General features: G+C 43.9%; 1 protein-coding gene across 1 annotated transcript in view; it reads left to right on the top strand.

The window, feature by feature from the left end:
• The window catches only part of XYLT1 (xylosyltransferase I), a gene marked incomplete at its 5' end in the record, with an annotated part of 88,868 nt that overhangs the window by 43,065 nt on the left and 28,553 nt on the right, over positions 1-17,250 (top strand). Inside the window, one exon of the mRNA XM_010131943.1 lies at positions 11,576-11,656. Within this exon, the coding sequence (XP_010130245.1) occupies positions 11,576-11,656 (81 nt within the window). The remainder of the gene's footprint in view (positions 1-11,575; positions 11,657-17,250) is intronic.

Genomic DNA, 17,250 nt, shown 5'->3' on the forward strand with positions numbered 1-17,250 from the left:
CATGCTACCCACACCTGCTAAGAGCACACCGTCAGAGCCGAAGGAGTCTAGCCACCGAGCTGGGGACCACCCCAAAGCTGTGCTTACCGATTCCCATTGCCGGTTCCAAGGACGCAGAGCCGGCTTTAAGGCCTGGCTTACCCTGGCGTGAACGGACTGTGCTGCACTGATTGTGGAGCATTAGGTATGAGAACAGAATGAAATGCAGCCTTTTGCATAGAGCTTTATCAGCTGCAAAGAGGATAGGAAGAGCATATCTTCATTGATAAAGGAACTGCAAGAGGGCATTTGTCTTGCTGTTGACAGTACTAAGAATATTAGTATTTTAAGGAACAAGATAACGATTAATTTGTGTACGGCTCTCTTCCAACATGCAGAAAGGGCATTTGCCAATGTTTCTGTCATTCCACAAGTTATTTTTTCAAGTGAGAGAAAACCCTATCGAAGCAATTATTAAATAGGAATATGCTGAAGAGAGCGGAAGTAACACCCAAGACATAGGGGTTTTTTTCCTTACAGATTTAAAATTAAGTAATTAACACTATGAAATTTAGATATTCTGGGCGTGAATCCTCTTTAAAGATACATCTCCATGTAAATAGCAATGTGGCTTAAAGCTGTGCAGCCAACCTGTTCAGGTGCACTGCTGCTTCCTGCTCGCTGGCTATCAAAATGATCATTTACGTCAACACTCAACTTCCTTAGAGATGGAAGTGTAAAATATGGTAGACCTTTGACAGTATAATATTGAAATAGCCTTTCTGTGTTGAATTTTCAGCAGATAGCGAGTGTTCATTAGCTTCACACTCTGATTCAACCCCTTCATACAGTCTTAATGGAAGAGGTTAAAAACATTCGGGCTTGCGCTCATTGATGTCATCCACCTAACCGGTGCAGTTTTATCATAAAAATCACAATTCTTTCCACTTCTCCTAACCACAGCTACCTTGGAAAGTTGCTGACTAAAGTGTTAGTGGCAGCTCTTAGTGGAAGGTCAGCTAAAGCGACTAGGAACACTGGCCTCACTGTGCGCTGGCTGAACCCACCTGCTTACGTGACAAGTTTCCCATCCCTGCAATACGTGCGAGCTCACCTGCCCCTGCTTGCGCTGGTCCTTCTCCTTTGTATCGTTAATTTGGGAAGAATTCATTTTGAACCAGAGCGATGACTGTTGTTGGCTTGTCTCCTGAAAGCCTGCCATTTGGCATGGAGAGGAAATATGAACCGAACAAGTAATTGATTGTGGTGCCCGGAGGAGAGCGGCGCTGAGCTGAGCTGTAGTGTTTCTGCGAGGATCCTGGCCCAGCTCTGGGGAGGCAGCTCTGCCCCTCCATGGGCGCCCCCTTGGACCAGAGTCAGACATCTTCCACCCTGCTGATGGATGATGTTCCAAAGGCGAGAGAGGCCCAAAACACGTGTAAGGCTTATCCCTGACATGCTTGTAAGCAGGAGGATAATACTTAACTGTTGACTCTACTGGAGAACAAAAACTAAAACAGAAGGTTGTACATTAGGCTATTTTTTTCAATTTGCAGATTTGTGTTGGTAGAATCAAAAGCCAAAAAGGGCTGGAAACAAATTATAATCTGGCCAGAGCCAAGATAAGCACACTAAAATATGGCTAGACAAATTGTTTTTACTAGAGGCAGACGGAGACTGAAGAGGGGAGCAGGCAAAAATGGCAGCTCTCCCTCTTAAGTAGCTTTCACAAATTTATCTCTCTTTTTTCCCATGAACAGAAATTTCTACTTGTGAACATGAAGTGCACCAACGACAAAAGGAAATCTCAGAATTGGTGCCCTAGTTTAGGAGTGCCAGCTCCTGTATGGAACTGTGATAACGCTGAGAACGCATCAAACCTTCGGGTTACTTACTCAAAACTTCTAAGTATTTTGGATCAGGCTGTTGTTGGAAATGTCTAAACCCCTCACTGCTGGATTTTCTCTTCACCAATCTGCATTATTTCTGTTTCCAAATACAGATAATGGGAATGCCAGCAAGACGTGATGAACAGTTTTGCCAGCACTGATAAAGATGAGCTTTCTTCTATACTTACAGTTCATCTAAACTGATAGCTCGCTTTACAGGGGGGTCTCCCTCCCTACCAAAACCCCAACTCAAGCTCTGGGCTAGCAAGAAAAAAAAAAAACAACCCACAACCTAGTGGTGATGTGCTGACCATTCATAAACTTAAATAGAGAAATAAATAGAAAATTGTTTAACGGCTTGGGGTAAAACATTTCCTTCCTTTCTAGCAAAATGCCTCTCAGTCAAATGTGTCAATACCGGGTTTAGAGAATAATTCGTCCTGTAGTTAGGTGATTTTCTTTGACTATTTTCGTGTGTACCAGGTTCTGTGCAGTTGCACGTTTGAGAGGACCTTTGGAAGCTGTTGTTATTCAAGTGTTTTTTCAGTGCATTCATTGTTGATCAGAATACATATAACCTGGGCTTAGCGATTGCATAAAACTAAATTTTTGGAAACTACTTTAAATAATGCATTTTATAATTTTACTGTCAAATACATAGGTTGCTTTGAAATTGGAAAAAAATAGAGCTGCATATGACACAGTATTACGGGATAGTGTTTTTCTTATTTCTTTACTTTTTATTGCAGCAGTAGAGGTGCTTGGGAAAATGCACAGGCATAAGATCAGGTCAGAGGTACGCCTGGGACTAAGGAGATTTTTTCTAAATGTTTTGTGAACATCAGTGAGTTAAATCTGAAACCATGGGTGTGTTCTGTGATATATCTGTGGTAGAGATGGACAAACCGAGGTACAACAGGATTGACTTCCCTGGAAAAGTGTCCTTAATAAGTGCACTTGTGCATCTGAGAGATATAAGATCAGTTGAGGGGCAGTTCTCAGCTCTCAGTCTTCTGTGTAATCATTGCACAGGCCACTTCTAACACACGGACGTGTAGACCCTTACCCATAAAATAATTTATGAGGATATAGTGTGAAAGTCGCATCGTTTCAGAGGAGCTATGAGTGCGCTACAGTTGAGCACATGCTGCTGAGTGCTTTACTGGATCAGTCACAGTGATTGTGCTGTTTGATAAGAATCTGGAAAATTCAAATGCTTGTGTTGAAATTGCACTGTAAAATAATTGGAAATTGAGTAGATTACTCTAAGCCTAGCAAATAGCTAAACAAAGTGAAAAGCAACAAGTTAAAAAGTTTTAATGAGTGCATATGGTGAGTACTTTATTATCGTAAAAGCTGTAGAGTTTATTAGCTGATAGAAGGCTGGAGCTTTTCATGAGCCAAAGGCATTTCAGGGTTTCATGGGATATAGCTGGAAAACATTCCAAACAAATGAATATTCTATTTTAAAAGAATAATGAGATGGTGAGGGTTTTATGAACTCCCAAAATTTGCTAAACCAGTATCTCTAATTAGATGAAGAAACTCTCTATAGAGGCTTTGCATCGATGGCTGTGCACACAGAAGAAGTTTTAAGCATTTACATATCAAATACTGCTGGCAGCGTTTTGGCTGCAGTCCAGAGCTGTAGATAGTTTTAATCACATTTGTTCATTAATCCTTGGTGGAATTCTCTTATATGGTTTCTTTAGGATTTTCATTTAAAGCTTGTGCTGCTGCTTGTCAGCAGAAGGCTTATTTATTTATTTTAAGAATGCCATCTGAAGCCCTGAATTTATAGAAGATAGGTTGTGGAGTGGCTCAGGAAGCAGACGATGGAGTATATTCTTTTACTCCCAGTGGACCTCCTTTGTGGGCAAGCATTTACGTACTCTCAGTAGGAAGAGGTTTACGCAGCAGTGTGACATTTAAAGAAGAGTTTCACTCTTTTGTGACTATGTTAGTTCTTTTCCATAGGAAACACGGTGGTTGAATGGGAAGCAGTAATTGGAAGGACAGCAAAGATGATTGTGTTGCTAATAAAATGTGCTGAGAGTCATGCAACACGGGCAGAGTGCACTGAGAGTAGCTGCACCCGGTGTGATGACTGATCAGTGCCTGGAGCATCAAACTGCAGAGAGCTAATGCTTTGAAATACGTGGCTGTGACTTCCCAGCCCAGATGGCAGCGCCGCTGCTGGAGCAGAACTCTAATCTCTGAAAGTACTCGAGCGAGCTGAGCTGCGAAGGCAGTAGTTTTCTTCCATTTTTTTTCTTCCTCTGTTAAACCCAACTTGAAAGACAAAACAAACCATTTAAGACCGTGCTGTTGTAAAAGCAGAGGTGTTAACAGTCACCTAGAGCCTTCGACATGCGGCTGGCCTCTGAAATAGTATCTGTTGTTCTCATTTTTATGGTACATTTTACGAATGACTGCTGTTACGGGAATCAGCTTCTCTGAGAAATGCCTGCCATGCTAATATTTGTTCTGTGATAGATAGCGAGAGCTAAATATAGCCTTCTCCTTTCTTTGCATTTTTAGATGGCAGAGGTTTATTTCTTGCTACAGCCAGGGCCGGGCTCCTCTGAACCTCCCCTTGTACTAAATGGCCTTTGGGGAGAGAGGAGGAGTTGGGAGCATCAGTGAGAGGGTCAGGCTGCGTGTCCAGCAGCTGAAAGCTGAGCCGTTTTTTCTGCTGATCCATTCCGCTGCGGTGTCCTTTTGTTAGGTTACCTGTGCACGCACCCGTGCGCGCGTCCTGGCTGGCAGGGTCGAAGGGCCATACTACTGGAGCAGGCAGATCCCACCCAGCTTCACTGCCAAGTGCTGCCATGTCCCCAGCAGATGCAGGACGAAGCTTTCAGAGTGCTCTCGATGCTCCCCAGCGTAGGTGGGAATTCGCAGTAACTCTTCCCTGTCTCCTCCCCGCCTCTCACACCTCGCAGTGATACGCCTGCTGGCAGCTGCAGAAGCTGGTGAGCTGGTCTGAACAAGTGCACTCCTTGCGTGAGAGGGAGATGTCCCCAGGCTAGGAATAGCTGGAAAATTAAATTAATCATTATTGAAATCAATAAGCTTAATCATAATTATTGGAATTTATTGAAAAGAAGGTAGCAAAATTCAAGGTTCTCGGCTCTTCCTTTGCCAGGCTTTTGCGTGCACATCTGCATGTTTAACCATGGAGGAATGTCATATTTAACTGAGTGGATGAGTTTGCCCCATAATTCCTGTTTTCTTCTCTGAAATCTTTTTCTTCTCTAGGGACCTTCTAGAAATAGTTTCTTGGCAAAGAGCTGGCGGGGTTGCTGTACAACAAGCCCCTCCTGGGCTCTGAAGAGCTGTGCCTTCCCGCAGTCACAGTGATCCTGGGAAAGGAAACTGTGGAGAGGAGTCAGGCGGGTATGGGTGGAAATACCAAAGCTTTGAGCACCGAGAGAACTTGTTACAGTTTTGATGTAGCTCTTCTTGACTATGTATTTGCCTTCGTCATCTTTGCTGCAGAGGCCCTTCATACCTGCTTGAGACACGTTAGCCTCCTCGCCGTACTCTCCCAAATGCTTTGAAGGGGAAATGTTTGTTACTCTTGGGGTTTTTGTCTGTTCAGCCACTTTCGTGATCCTCACCTGTCTCTCCAGCACCCCACACCACAGCAGAATTACCACTGTTTGCCGACACCACTATTCACACGACAAGGGCTAACCCTGCGCTCACGTCCCTCTTTGCTGCAGCTATAGGGTCTTGTGCGAGCAGCTAGCAGGCTTGCCTTCAGGAAATGCTAAACGAATCATGGTTAATAACTGTAGCCATTTTCAGTGTGCCATTTGGCACACTGGCTTTGTTGTTCTGTGCTAACCTGGGCTGTTCGAACTGCACTGAAAGCAAGCGTGTGGCCCAGCAGGGACATGTGCCTGGTGGTGTCTGGTGAGACCTGCTGCCGTAATTCAGGAGCTGCCCTCAGATCCCAGGTGCTGGTGTCACAGCACAGCATCGTCACGGTCACTGCAGGGCAGTGGTTTCAGTTCAGCACTTCAGTATGGTCTTCTGGGAATATGGTAAACATATGAAAAATATCTCCGAGCCGTGTCTGCCGAAGCGGCCAGCAGCGCTGCAGGGGCTGCTGTGTGCTCAGCTGCAGGGGCTCCCGGGTTCAGTGATTGCTGGTCGCTGCAGCGAACAGTGATGATGCACTTACCCGCCTGCAGCGGGATGGTTTGCTGGGGAAGGGTCGGGCACTTGTAGAAGCGCTGGTCCTGCTGTTGCCAGTTGTCTCAGTACTGTTTTGTGGTTAGCACGGTAATTACGTCCTGTGACCCGTCCCGCGAATTGTCACAGCCTAGGCACACCTACCGCGTGTCCGTAGGCAGCGTAACGAAAAGTCCCTCCCGTCCCACCTATGCAGCAATAAAAGATGTGTTGGTATTTTTCTTGCCTGTCAGATGAGAAAATGAGTGAGGAAAAAACCTCTTCCATACATTAAGATTACAACAGCGATAAAGGCACTAGAGGCAAAAATCACATTCCTGTCAGATTAGTGCTTGGCGAGCAAAACTGCTGAGGCCAAGAAATGGTTACGTCCAGCAGGCTTTGCCCTTTGCTTTAAAGAAGTGTGGAACCAGGACTGAGAGGGTTTGTTTTAAATAATTGTAGAGCCACGTTTTAATTGTCTCGCTCTAGCTTTTCATATTCCAATACTGTAATTTACAAGTAACCACATTTGTGATTAAAGTGAGTTACAGCTGCCTGGAAGGGGTAGCAGAATCCACTTCTAAGTGCCAGTGCTTGCACGTGAGAGCAGGCTTACAGAAAAAGAGAAGAAAAGAAAGTATTGCCAGAAAATAATGATTAAAAATGGAATTTAGTCTGGGTTCAGCTTAGCAGCTGTCCCTAGCCCATGCTTGTGCATGTAATTCAGGATAAGCTCATGACAGACTTTTAAGCTGGGCCAATGTGGGATATTCCTGGTGAATAAAGTGCTGAGAACAACCTGGCAAGAGCTGGTGCAGTGAAAGCCATCCCTTCCTGGGCACTGCTAATGAAGCAGGGCTGAAGAGAATTGAGTTGATTATCAAAGTCCAAAGCCCAGCGAGTCTATGGGAGTGGTTTCCATGGATTTCATTAGATTGCATCTCAAATCTTGAACCAGTAGTGAAAGAATTCTCTAGTTTGAGAGCTGCTTTCCAAGCAGAACCACTGTGTGTGTGTGTGTATATATATCTAGTGTATACATATACATAATGCCTAAAAACATTTATTTAGCTTTACCTTTCTGATAACTCAGAAATTTAGTGGCTAGAAGACAGATGAGCTGTACTTTATATGCAGAAGCACTGCAGCCCCTAGCACTTCTCATGAAGTTTAAAACAAGATTGCCTAGTCTGATCCTTGATAAAGGAAATTATTTATAAATCCAGTCCAGGGATTTACCTGATATGAGGATGTTTTTGGAAGACGTCACTGGTGAGTTCACTTGGAGCAAGTGGCAAGCGGAAACAGTCCTACCTGTGACCTTGCCCACTGAAGCAGAAGAGAAACCAGAAGAGATTTTTACAGCACTGCCTCTGTCCCAGCATCGTTGTGAGTGGCTCTGGAGTCTGGGCTGGGTTTCCATTAAGTCGGTGGCTTTTTGCACTGCAGCAATCTGTGGTCCCCAGGAAGCTTTTCTTGCTGTCACTGCTCCCTGTTCTAATCATCAGGGTCTTTTTTCTCTCTGTGCCCAGGCAAGCCCCCCGGTTCCTAGTCCAGGCTGTGGTGGGGAAGCCTCAGGGTCTACTCTGGGACAGGCAGACCAACACCAGCCTGTCTGGAGAGGGGCACTGGGCTCTCGCCAGGCCGGGGGCAGCCCATGCAGTACAAGCGTGGCAGAGCCAGCCCCAGAATCCAACAGAGCAGTTGCTCTTTCCTTCATCTGATTCCCTCACAGAGTCAAACTATCTTGTTTCCCTACCTCTGTGCTGCTAAAACTTTCTGCATTTGTGATCTAACCTAGCCAAATTGTTATGCCAGTGTGTAGGTTTTGAGATATGAATAGTCCCGATGAGGGAACTGCTGTTCCTTGCATCCTTCAGGTTGCCCCGCTGTTAAAATACCTTGCTGAACAAGGACGTTTGTATTAGCCTTCACTCTGTTCCAAAAGAAACAATCACTTGTTTTCCTTTTCTCAGATTCTCCAAAGTCTGTCTTAATCTATTTTCACAGCTGTAAACTAAGGGACTCTCTGCTTTTTGCTTGGATTAGTCACCAGGATTTGGAGGGTTTGCTTAAAATCAGCAAGCCCAGCACAGCCTTTTGCTCTCCGCGGTGTTTGGCCGTGGTTGTGCGCAGGGATGTGCTCGTACCGCTTCCCGGCCAGACCTGCCAGCGAGTTCAGACAGTGCAAACATAAACTCAGGGTTTCTCTCTCCAGTTTTCCGTGTCAGTCCCCAGTGTATGTATCGTATTCTGGAGTTACTGCAATGCTCAGCATGTGTATGTGCTTACTGAGCGCCTGGTTAGCCTGCTCACACCCTGGGACACCTAGGTCCCAGGCCAGGGGCTGCTCATGCGAAAACACTACTAGCAGACCTTGCTTTGCTTTGGCATTATCTACGAGTTCCCTTCTTGCTGTCGGACCTTTCTCTTTCTTGTACCTCTAACTCTAGTTTTGACCCTAACACTGGGAGGAGCCCCATCCCAGGGGCTCAGACACTTCCCCAGGCTGATCAGTGCCATGGACTGAGTCACCAGCTGGAGCCCCCCGCCTGTGGGGCTGAGTGCTCCCATCGTCTGACCCTGACCCCATGAGAGGCTTTTTGCTATGCAGCGTCTCAGCAGTGCGCTGCTCTTGCTCCCTCCATCCACCCTTGCTGCAAGAAGGGAGCAGCAGGACCTTATTGAGGTGACCTCAGAAAAGTCCTGGTGGAGATGGACCCTCCAGCCCTGCTGGCATACCTGCCCTTGCTTAACACTAAACCTACATCAGTGAAGTTAAACACTTTGTTTCCCCATCAGTCTTCTTCACTTGTCATCTTTCCAGGGGTGTCCTCTCACACACACGAGCTTTCTCCCCACTTTGAGTTCACTGGAGGATTAGTTTCCCGTTTTTCTCCGAGCGCTGCACACCTGAAAACTGCACATTTTTCTCCAGCCTCTACTATCACATCATCCTCCTTCCCTGCTAATGGCACAGGTAACCGACTGACTAATCCTTCCCTTGTGCCTCACCCTCCGAGTGAGCTTCATATCAAAAGGAAGTGAAAGTGGGAGCTGTGTGGATGCATCCATCAGCTCCAGTCTCATCTCACGCACCAACTGTGTTACACACTAGTTACACACTAGGAAAACTGATAGGAATGTAATATGTATGTTAGTGTGTTTTAATCAGTAGCATGAACTACTCTCCCTACCCCTGTGACTTTTTTATTTCCTTCTTAGGAAGGAAATACTAGAAATGTGGAACTTGTTACTTTCTGTTATACCGTGATGGTTAGTACAAGAATTTGTGCCAGGTTTATGTTCAGTGAATTACCCCTGAAATTCGTGGAGCTATAGCAGAATTTAATTTAGCAGTGTGGAGTTGATGTTGCTTCCAGTGATATCTTCAGCTGAAAATCTCAGCTTTCCATTGCCTGCCTTACAGCAAAAATAGGCCCATGTCTTTAGTATTTCTCAGAAGGTGGGTGAGAGGCATTGTAAAGAGCTGGTGCCAGAGGCACTGCGATGGTGTGGAGCCTCTGCTGCCACCATACCTGAAGAAATGTGGTAGCAATCTGTGCCAGAGGCATTTAGGAAATATACTCCTGAAGGTGAAGTTTTCGGAAAGCTGAGGAGGATTTTAGCAACTGCATTAGCATCTATGACGTGTTCAATACCTTTGATTTTCTTTTTAATGTCATGTGGTGGAATAATTCGGAGGTGATGTGCAGCATCCTCATGATATTGGGGCCAGAAGCAGCAGTTTGAATGAAAGCTTAATAGAAATTCAGTGTGCTCCCATGCTGAGCACAGAATTGGTTGACCGCATAAATCTAAATGTCAAATAACTAGAAAGTTTTACCAAATGGAAATGGGATGGTTTATTTCCACGTTGTCAACACATGAAAAGAAGCACAGCTTTTTTTAAAATAAATCATATAAAAAATAGGACCAGGATGCCACCGATGTTTTCAAGAAGTGAGAAAATGTCAATTATTAATTATTTTGAGAGAAAAACATCATGCGGGCATTTACAAGCGCTATCTGAAGAGTGAGAAGCATTGAAAGGTTTGTTTGGCAGCCCCGAGTCCAAATACACTTGGTAGAGCACTGCTGAAGAGTGCAATACAGGTTGGTGAGCAGTCTAGAAATGTTGTTGTTTTATTTGTTACTTCAATTGATTTGATTTTTATCCTGTAAGGAAATTAAAGCTCAAGCACTTCTCAGCTTGGTTGTATTTCTAAAGATCATCTTTGCGTGCCGGCTTTCGCCTAGAAACTCACCCGAAGATGTCAGCCATTGAAACCATTTCATGTGGAAGCATTGCTGAGTAAATTCACTAAATGCCTATTCATCCCAGTAAGATGGAGAATCACTGGAGCAGCAAATGTGGAAATCTGCACAGTTTACTAGACAGAAAGCAGTTTTCTGAGGTTCCCAAATTGAGATGCAGAGTCTGACCCTGGGGGGTATTACAGCTCACACGAGTGAGCATAGGAGGAGGGTCTCAGGCTCCTACAGCCTGGTGGTTCAGGCTGGTTGATAGGCAGGTACTGCATCTGGTCCAGATTAAATCAGTGAGATTATGGAGATAGTTTACCAGGCTGATAACAGTTCCAAGCTGTTGCAGCCTGACCCTAGAAGTTAAACGTATTTTGTACAGGACTCTTGTTTAACTTGGTTTTCTGTGTCTTATAATAATGAAATATTTTCAAGATATAGTTCTATGACAGCAGTTTTATCTTCAGTTTTTCTGCCGTCAGCCCCATTACAGACCACTGCTTAAGTGGTGTATCTGTAATGTTGTGGTTTTGACTGCAGCTCAGGGGATGAAGATCTTTTTAATATGATTTATTCAGTTTTCCTGAATATGCTGACCTAGATAAATAGAGAACATTTTTGCTCCATTGTTAAGGAAATAACAGACCACAAAAGCTGTCAAGTGTAAATGCATTCTTGGACATGTCAGCTGAAGTTTTGAAAATACTGGTGTCAGATTGCCAGTCACACTAATTGGAATTAACCTTCTAAATTCTTTTGTTCGTATTAATTATATTGGCATTTTGACATCCAAATTCTCTTGCTTTATGCATTCCAGTCTTGGTCTCTTCTCTATAACAAGGATGAAAACAAATAAAATGCCCATAGATACTAACCAAATTCCCTAGGAAAGATCTAGAAAAGCACGTAAAACGGGGGATGATTGATGCAGTCATCGCACAGCTGGATTTTCGTACTTAAAAAGCGCTGAGCAGTATTACTTAATACATCCTCAGTTAGAATGCTTAAAACACATGCCAGGAGTTGATAGGAAATTCATTAAGATGTAATAAAGCTGTGCTGCTTTCCAAGTATGCTTTCCTGAGTAAAGGGAGCCTGTGAAGTTTAGCAGCAGGATGGAAGTGTTTTCAGCAACTGCCTCCTTCGAAGAGTCTGTGGATGGCCCCCAAATGAGAACAATAAGTATATAAATTACTCTATAGACATGTAGCAGTTTTCGCAGTGTAATTTGTGCATATTTTGACTTTCTCTTGCAGGACAAATGACCAGCTAGTAGCATTCCTGTCCAGATACCGTGATATGAACTTCTTGAAATCACATGGGAGGGACAATGCAAGGTAAGCTGTCCCTTTCCTCAGCTTATTTTAACCATGGCACTGAGAGTTCTTGCGTAGCAATGGCTTTCCAGCGTTACCTGAGTGAAGAAATCCCTAGTCCAGGAAAGAAAAGCGAATGAGGAGAGGTGTTTATTGGTGCAGAACGGCTCCACCCCAGGTCAGATTGCAAAGATGCTTTTGTGGGAAGGTGGACAGTGTGCAAGACTGATGCTTGCTTCCTCCTTGGGGCTTGGAACAGATCAGTGTTTTGGAAGCAAATGGTAATTGTCCCGCACAACAGCACTTCCCTGCCCCAGGCGGTCCCAGCCGCACCAGTGACCGAGGCCTGAGCTAGCTGGGGTCCACAGCAAAGCCCTGTGCAAGCAGAGCGTCTCCGCAAGGTGTGGGAGCCTGTGCCGTATGGGAGCACAGGCTAGCAAGGGTGAGGATGGCGGCTGGACAGTTATCATGATCTGCTGTACTTCTCACATCCTTGGATCAGTGTCGGTTCATCTGCCCTGCACAGGTCTCCGGGAGAACAGAATGTGCTGTTTCCCAGAACACATCAGTAATACTGAGAGCTTTGTGGTTTGAGAGAGCAGCAGTGACCTAACAACATATTTCCAAAGATTTAAACAACTTCTGCAGGTTGGAGATCTGCAGACCGCTGCAGTGCTCCTCTTTTCCTCTTTATTGCTAGTTTTGTTACAGCAGTCTTTCAACAGTTCCAGCAATTCCATATGCTGAGTCCCAGGGGCTTTGCACCTAAAAATTTTCTTTTGTTTTGCTTTGATCACAATGTCATCTCTTTGTTGTGTAAAATGTCAAGCGCATCGTGAGGCTGGATCAAATAGTGTATGTGGACACAGTGAGTTGCCTGTTCAGCACAGTGGGTGGGTAGAATAACGCACAGGTTTCTCTCACTTCTTGGCTGCTCTTGCCCTTGTCACTAGATTTATCAATCACATTCCAGTTTAAATGAAGTCCTTGTAAGCATTCATCTTGAGTATGCAGATAGCAGGTAGTAAAAAAAAAAATACAGTGAGGAATAATATTTAAACCTGAGTCGTCAAATTTCACAGGAGAGTCTCTGTTTTGGGAAATGTGAAGTGTCAGAGTGACTGGCAGGCTCAGCTCTAGCTGGCAATAGTGATCAACAGCAAAGGGAAGGGAAACAGCCAGGGAAAAGCGGTTGGTCTCTTACGCCTTTTTGCTCCTCTGGTGCGCCTTATTCTTCTCAAATTCCCTGAGCTGGCTAAGGAAAATAACTAATGAATTATGACATGCCTGCATCAAGCTGGTTTGAATATGACAACCTCAACTGGGGTAGAACATTTTAGATCAATTAAACACACTAATCTGGTATTAATTCAATAATAAAATGAGCTAATGTGCCACTTGTGCTCCCCTCCCAGGAAAAACAACCCATTTGTTAGTTCAGTGGTTCCCTTTGACTTTGTATAAACAACTAAATACCTTTTCAGCCTGTTACAGACTGTCGCTGTGTTTTATTTTTTCTCCTGGATTTCTACCATAAATTCTCTGTGCATCAGGGAACATAGTGTGGGACATGAGTGCAGATTTGCTGTCCCTGTCTGCTGTGGTTGTGTAGTCCCCAGGTCCCATAAGCACTCCCACTGCTGACCACTGCATGAATGGATCCTTTCATGTCACCCCTTGGCAGCACCCCAAAATTTCTATCGGGGAGATAGAGTGGCTCCCTTCTTCCTGAATAGCCCAGAGAACTGTAGAGACAAGACCCAAGCCAGCAGCAGCGGAAGCCTCTGACTAATATTGGCATTTGGTAAAACCCCTTCCGTTGGTGTTTCGGTGGGCTGGTAAATCGGTCTTGCTAAACCGCTACGTGTACTGTCTGCAGTGCCCATTTGACGCCCAGTTTCCGACTGACTTTCATTTTATGCCCCAAGGTGTGTAAGCTGTGGTCCTGCTGGCGAGGTCTGTCCCTGCAGTTAGAATGATGAAATCCTCTGTGCTGAAATACTTTGTATAAGCACAGGCAGGTGAGGTGAGACCGAAGATCCCATCTAGGCGGTCACCCCCTGTCTTGCTGCCTACAGCCAGTGTCCCCAGAGGAGCAGGAGAAGAGGCGGGTAGTGGTGCTTCCTTACAATATTCTCCCAGGCTCCTGTGACCTTTGCTTGGGGAATTTCCACAGCCAAACTTGGTGACTTGCTCATTTAAGAGTAAGGGATGATTTATTTTTTTCTATTAATTTTTCCAGATACTTTTTAAATTCTGCCATTTGCTTTGCCTCGTCACAGCCCTGTGGAAAAGAAATATCCCAAGGGGTGAATGGTGTGGCCAAGAGCTTAGTAAGGTCTAGCAGAGAAGCATCAGCTTCAAGGTTTGGCAACAAAAGCTTACAAAAAAAAAAAAAAGACAGCTTTTGGAAAGGATTTAGGACACAGGCCAGTCTCCAAGTTATTGGGCAATAGAAGAAAGCTCCCTTGGGACATCCTATCTCAAAACAAGTTGGAACAGGAATTTTTATTTAAAATGGCTAGTTGAAGCTATGATAAGGGAAAGGACACTGGACTAGGCTGAGTGCTGCCCCACGTACAGTAATAATTTTGCTGTTCCAAAGTGTTTTTCTAAAAACATGTGAACTAATAATGCAGGAGCTCAGCATTTAAATATCTCTGTAAGCAATGTATAACCCTTGCTGCTACTTTTTATTTTAATTTGTGGATGAATAATGGCTCCTAAACAACAAGCTTTTCAACTGTCTGCTTTCTAAACTGGGTACTCTGAATTTCAATTCATCATAGTCTTTGGATCATACAAGTGAGAGAGAAAGATTAGAAGAGCCATCTTAAAACTGAAATGCTTATACAGCTCGATTACAATGTACTTTGTATTCAAGCCATATTCACAATCAGTACATGGGTTATTGCCAGATAAGGAAAGGAACCAGGCTTCCTTTTATAACGTGAAGTTTTCTTTTAGTTATGCTGAAATCATTAAAAAGTGCATTGCTCTGATTTTGCCGCTCCCATTCAGAAATGGGAATGGACCTGAACAGGCTCCTTAACTCAGCTGGAGAAGCATTATTTCCTTAGAGAGCCAGATGTATGAAATCAAAGTGCATGCAATGGCTGGAATCGTTACATAGAAAGTGGGCAACACATTTTTTTTCCTCTTTTTCAGTGTGTTAGACTAATACAAGAGAAGAATAACCCAGTGGTTCTATAAGCTATTACAGTTTGGAACACCTGGAAGATTTGGGGGTTTGGCAGGAGCAGCACCTGGCTGACATATAATAAAATACAAAGACAGTCAAATGTGACATCTTCAACAAGGGGAAGGGAAAGATTGTTTGTTTGTGTCTTTGTTTTCCTGGAAACCTTGCCACAGTAGCCATTTGGGAAGCAGCATAAACAGGCTGTGAAGGCTGGATGCTCTGACGTCTTGGAGGAATCTGGAGCTCATAGGCAGAATACTAACAGCTAAAGAAAAAGGCCATTGAAAGTTTGCGATGTATCTAAGTTCATTTCTTGTGCTGGTTTTTTCTCCTCATTAACACTGTCCTTCACAGTTGTGTTGTCCCCTTTCTGGCTTCTTCCAGCCTTTCTTACTTTATATAAAAAGAAGATGACTTGAGTTGTGGCCTCCCTGATTATGAGAGGAAGCCATTATATTTTTGTCCTTGTAAAAATCATTCCAGTGTTCCTTAAAAGATATTTTAGGTGAAGAGTGGTGGAAAGAAATCCACAGGGAGGTCTTTGAAAGTCCCTTTAAAAGAGCCTTGTGCTCACAAGGGACGATATGGAACTGTTGTCAAAACAAGGCAATTCCTAGAAGAGTCACTACTGCAATAAATAGACTCTACAAGCATCCTACAACTAAAAACAATTTTACAGGTTTTTTTTATTTTTGGAGCTCTTGAAGAGCTTGCTCCCTGACCTGCAACATGAAAATATTGAGAAGCATCAAGGCTTTTTAAGACTTTCTCTGAAAGAGATTTCCAGAAGATGGAATGTAATATTTTTCAAAACCAGTGGAAGTTAATGCTTAGGAAAAGGTGGATGAGGAGAAAGTATCCTGAGGAATTTCTTCTAAACATAATGAAAAGATGTGATATGACTAAAGCATTAAATAGATATACTAATAAAATTACATATGCAAGAGGCAGAAACAAATTATGTAGAGTATGAGGCACCTGCTGTAAAGCTTGAAAAATCTAATGATGTCCATATGCAGAGGGAATAATGACCAGATACAATGCGCGTATTCATTTGCTTTCAACGGCATCTCATGTGGAATGCCCTGAATGCCACATACATTTGGTTTCCGTAAAGATGCCATTGATTGAGAAGGGCCATATTTAACATAATATTTCAAGGTAGACTTGTAACTTGAAAGAGCCTGTCAAAATACTCTACCATTTTTTGCTACACTGAAGATGATCTAAACTTTATATCGTCCCGCATTTGTGGCAGTTGTCTGCCCCAGATTTATTTGCACACTGAGCATATACCTATTTAAACATGCACTGGAAATAACTGGGCTATCGTGGACTCTCTGAAAATCCTTCCAGTAGAGCTGTTTGGTCTCACGATGACTTGCAAGAACTCGGGAACACAAGAACTGCAGGAAATGTCACTACCGGCATCTGTCAGTGCTGGCTTACATTTCATGGCTGTGTCACCTGTGTTTTCCGCTCCGAATTGAATCCCCGTCCTTGCAAGCTCAGAGCCTGTGCTGTCCTTGCCGAGGGGTAGCTGGTGGTCCCCCGGGGTGGCGTTGGCTGCCCCTCCGTTCACATGCCCCCGTGCTCTGCTGCTCCACAAGGTCTGGTGCCCTTCTGTTGTAGGGCATATGGAGATGCGAATGACAAACACTAACCATGTTTTAAAAGTAAGTTTTCCCCGTGTTCCTGGTTAGCTTCGGAGCATTTAGCACAGCGGTCAAAGCTACTAAAGGTGTTTCAGCTTGTGTGCTAACATGCGGTTTGGCTTTTGCATGTGAAATAAGCCAAATGTCACTATAGCAAATCCGGTCAAGAGAGAAGTTCTTTATGATATAGTTGATGTTTGTTTGTGCACCGGCATTAAAACTTGGGGGGTTGTTAGGACAGTATTGTGTTTATGATAATTTCTTCGTCATAAGGGAATTAAGGAAAGATATGAATTCTGCTTTGACCTCATACATTTGCATTTAGGATTCTGTAGATTAAACACACTGGAAAACAGGTTACAATTTTTATTCCTCCCTCTCTTTTCGTCCATCATTTTTATCTATGCTGAGAGTTTTCTCGTAGGTTTTTGAAACAGCAGGAAGGTCTTGGGAAACATACTGCGAGATCTAATCTTCAGAAAAATGGATGTTTATGTGGTACAGAATAGACATTGTGCTTAAATATCCAATTGTTAATTATTTCAGATCTTTTGAATACTGTATAACCCGTAATGGAATAGTTACTCTTGGAAATGGGGTGAAGTGAGGGTTGTGTCACAGTCAACTGCCTGGCATACCAAGAGGAAATCTTCCTCATCTTGACAGACTAAGTTGGTGCTATTTCTTTTTGTCATTGTTCCCCTTTCCAAGCTTCCACTCCATTTCAAGAGAACAGGGTCAGGCTTGGAGGCTTTCAG

This window comes from Buceros rhinoceros, unplaced genomic scaffold (genome assembly GCF_000710305.1).
Source record: "Buceros rhinoceros silvestris isolate BGI_N320 unplaced genomic scaffold, ASM71030v1 scaffold1152, whole genome shotgun sequence".
In the NCBI taxonomy this organism is placed as follows: Eukaryota; Metazoa; Chordata; class Aves; order Bucerotiformes; family Bucerotidae; genus Buceros; species Buceros rhinoceros.